The 2675-nt window shown below is 30.5% G+C and overlaps 1 protein-coding gene across 1 annotated transcript in view; it reads left to right on the forward strand.

Moving 5' to 3' along the window:
• LOC110020324 (cyclin-dependent kinases regulatory subunit 1) overlaps positions 1-2675 on the forward strand; it is a 4073-nt gene that overhangs the window by 775 nt on the left and 623 nt on the right. Inside the window, exon 4 of the mRNA XM_020718386.1 lies at positions 953-954. Coding sequence (XP_020574045.1) covers positions 953-954 — 2 coding nt within the window. The remainder of the gene's footprint in view (positions 1-952; positions 955-2675) is intronic.

Consider the following 2675-nt stretch of genomic DNA (forward strand, 5'->3'; position numbering starts at 1 on the left):
CAAACGAACAAATCTTTATTCGTGTTCAGCTCGTTCATAAATCGAGCTCAAAGAAATTGTTCATGTTCGGTTTGCTTAACGAACGAATCGAATACGAACTACTTAACGAGTTGAACACGAGCTATTCGTGAACGACGTGCTTTTTTGCTAGCACAGTATCAAGTATGGTCAAGTTTGATCTCATAGAAAAACAATAATTCATGAATATTCTATTAATAATGAATTACATGAACAAAAAATTTACAATTACAACATTATCCTCTATTTTATTTGTGTATCAAAACTCATACTAAAATATGCATCAAAGTCCACAACAAAACATATTAAAAAAGAACATAAACCTAAACTTAATCAAAAGTTAAAACATGAACCTGAGATCATGTATAAATCAAACAACATTAGAAAGTATCCCTAACTATGAAACAATGCGAATTAAACATGCTCAACTTGTTTGATCTATTAAACCATTCGATAAAATAAGTCATGAGCAACTATATATCAGTATCATCCTATAGACAAATATAGACATGCCAATGACAATTTTTCTTTAATTCTTTAATTCTTTATTTATGAGTTTATCGACAGAATCTTATTAAGAAAGTTAAATTACAATAACATAATTAAGAAAATAATGACAATTGCCTTAAAAACACTTGAAAATTTAATACTCCATCCACCCAAATAATCACAACAATGTATTAATTAATTATTATTAACCATCAAATAGTTTTGATTGCTTTCTCTAAAGATGTATGTGCATAAAATATGCATATCATATTTGAATCTATGGGATTTTTTATCATCAAAAGAATATTTTATGAAATCTATTACCCTAAATTTCAAGCTTTCCCCCTCTTAGCAAGTGTATAAGGATTTCTTAATTACACGCATCATACCTATTGCATTATCCATTACTCATATAAATGATTTGCTAAAAAGATAGGTTGATGAGAAGTTGATGTTAAATGCGACAAGTACAAGTCTGTTGCATATAAGAACATGAAATCTACAAAATTCAAAAAAATATGACAATGTCATAGACAAATAAATCAACAGAGATTTCCTCCAGGAACCATTAGAAAATTAAGTGCCAGTAAAACAGGATCATATAAAGTAATATTCTCTATACTCGCCTTGGGTGATCTTGAGGTCTCCAAATTCATAATTTTGTGCTTGCCAAATATAGAGAATCATTTTAGTTTCACTCCATGAGCCTCATACTCGGACGAGTGTGCAATCAAGCAGATTCTGCGAATCATTGTCAATTGCCTTTATACCAATATCTAAATTAAGTCCACACTGTGTTTGCCATTGTTGTCTTCCATTATATTATGCTATGCTATATAGTTTTGTGTTGCAAATAAAGAGGATGACTTGCTAGTAAAATCATATTACCTGAAATATGAAAAGAGTTGAAGTTGTTTGCTTAAAAATAATTGTGAAACTTTTACAAGTTTATAGAATGACCCGAGTGAATATATTATAGATTTCATATAATTAAAATATAATATCTTAACAATAATTAATAAATAATTAAATGAAATAATTAAGTGACTAATAGATAAAGTGATGCGAAGTATCTTTTGACCAATCATCTTCATCATATTTTTCTTAGGGTCTACATTTTTTTCCAATGATCCTCAATATGTGCTTCTATGTTATTTTCATGTGTTCGTATTCACATCTCATGATGTGAATTTATTTAATTGAATCAAATTTAGTTTGAACGTAACTTGGGTCATCATTGATATTTGGGTGTCAATAGATTTTGAGTCATTTATTTACACGTTATCTCTTCCTCCTTTTAGTCATCCCCTCCACCCTCTCAATGGATTCTTCTTCAAATTTGTCCATTCATAACATGGATTCACTTTAGCTTTCCCTCAATCCTTCAGACCTTTTATAGATCACCCCTGCCCCCTTCAGCCCTCCCCTACCTCTCCACTACTATGACTTTTGCATTCATTTAGTGTGGATGTGAGTTAGCATTCTATTTTTAAGCCATCAATAGTGAGTCAATGGTACTCTAATTCGCTTGATTATGAATGAAAGTTGGATATTGTTCCCTTGGTCGTGTTCTTGTGTACTACTTGCCGAATAAATGATGGTAAGTGTGTGTCTCTTGGACGATTATCAGTGCTTGTAAAAACCATCTCCTAGATATTTCGATATTTTAATTTGAATATTTAAATCTACTTTTTCTCTAGATCTCTTAGTTGTACCTTTTCCTTCAGCATTAGTGTTATTATGCTCGATTTAAGTTTGTGCTAAAATCAAATTGAATTAAATTATTTCATTTCTACGTTCTTTTATTTATGACGCTATATTTTGGTTTTGAACTTATAAAAACTTTAATCAAATCAACTTCTCTTGTCTGCCACTTTAATTCTCCCCATCTATAAATAGTTGTACAAGTATTTATTTGAATTATGAGAATATGTTATATTCAGTCATTGGCAGGACATTTACATTCCCTCCCTTCCTTCAAGTTACAAGGAACGCTAGTTGTTCTTCATCATATAGATGAGCTAGAACCCTTTAAAGAGCTTATTTGAAAAGCTACTATATGCATCGATCCAAGAAAAATACCTTTTTTCACTTTGCATAACACTTTAATGTTCTCGCAATTGTTAACCAAGCAGCTTAAATTTGATTTTGTTGTTCCATGAAGCACA

This window comes from Phalaenopsis equestris, unplaced genomic scaffold, assembly GCF_001263595.1.
Source record: "Phalaenopsis equestris unplaced genomic scaffold, ASM126359v1 Scaffold000094, whole genome shotgun sequence".
In the NCBI taxonomy this organism is placed as follows: domain Eukaryota; kingdom Viridiplantae; phylum Streptophyta; class Magnoliopsida; order Asparagales; family Orchidaceae; genus Phalaenopsis; species Phalaenopsis equestris.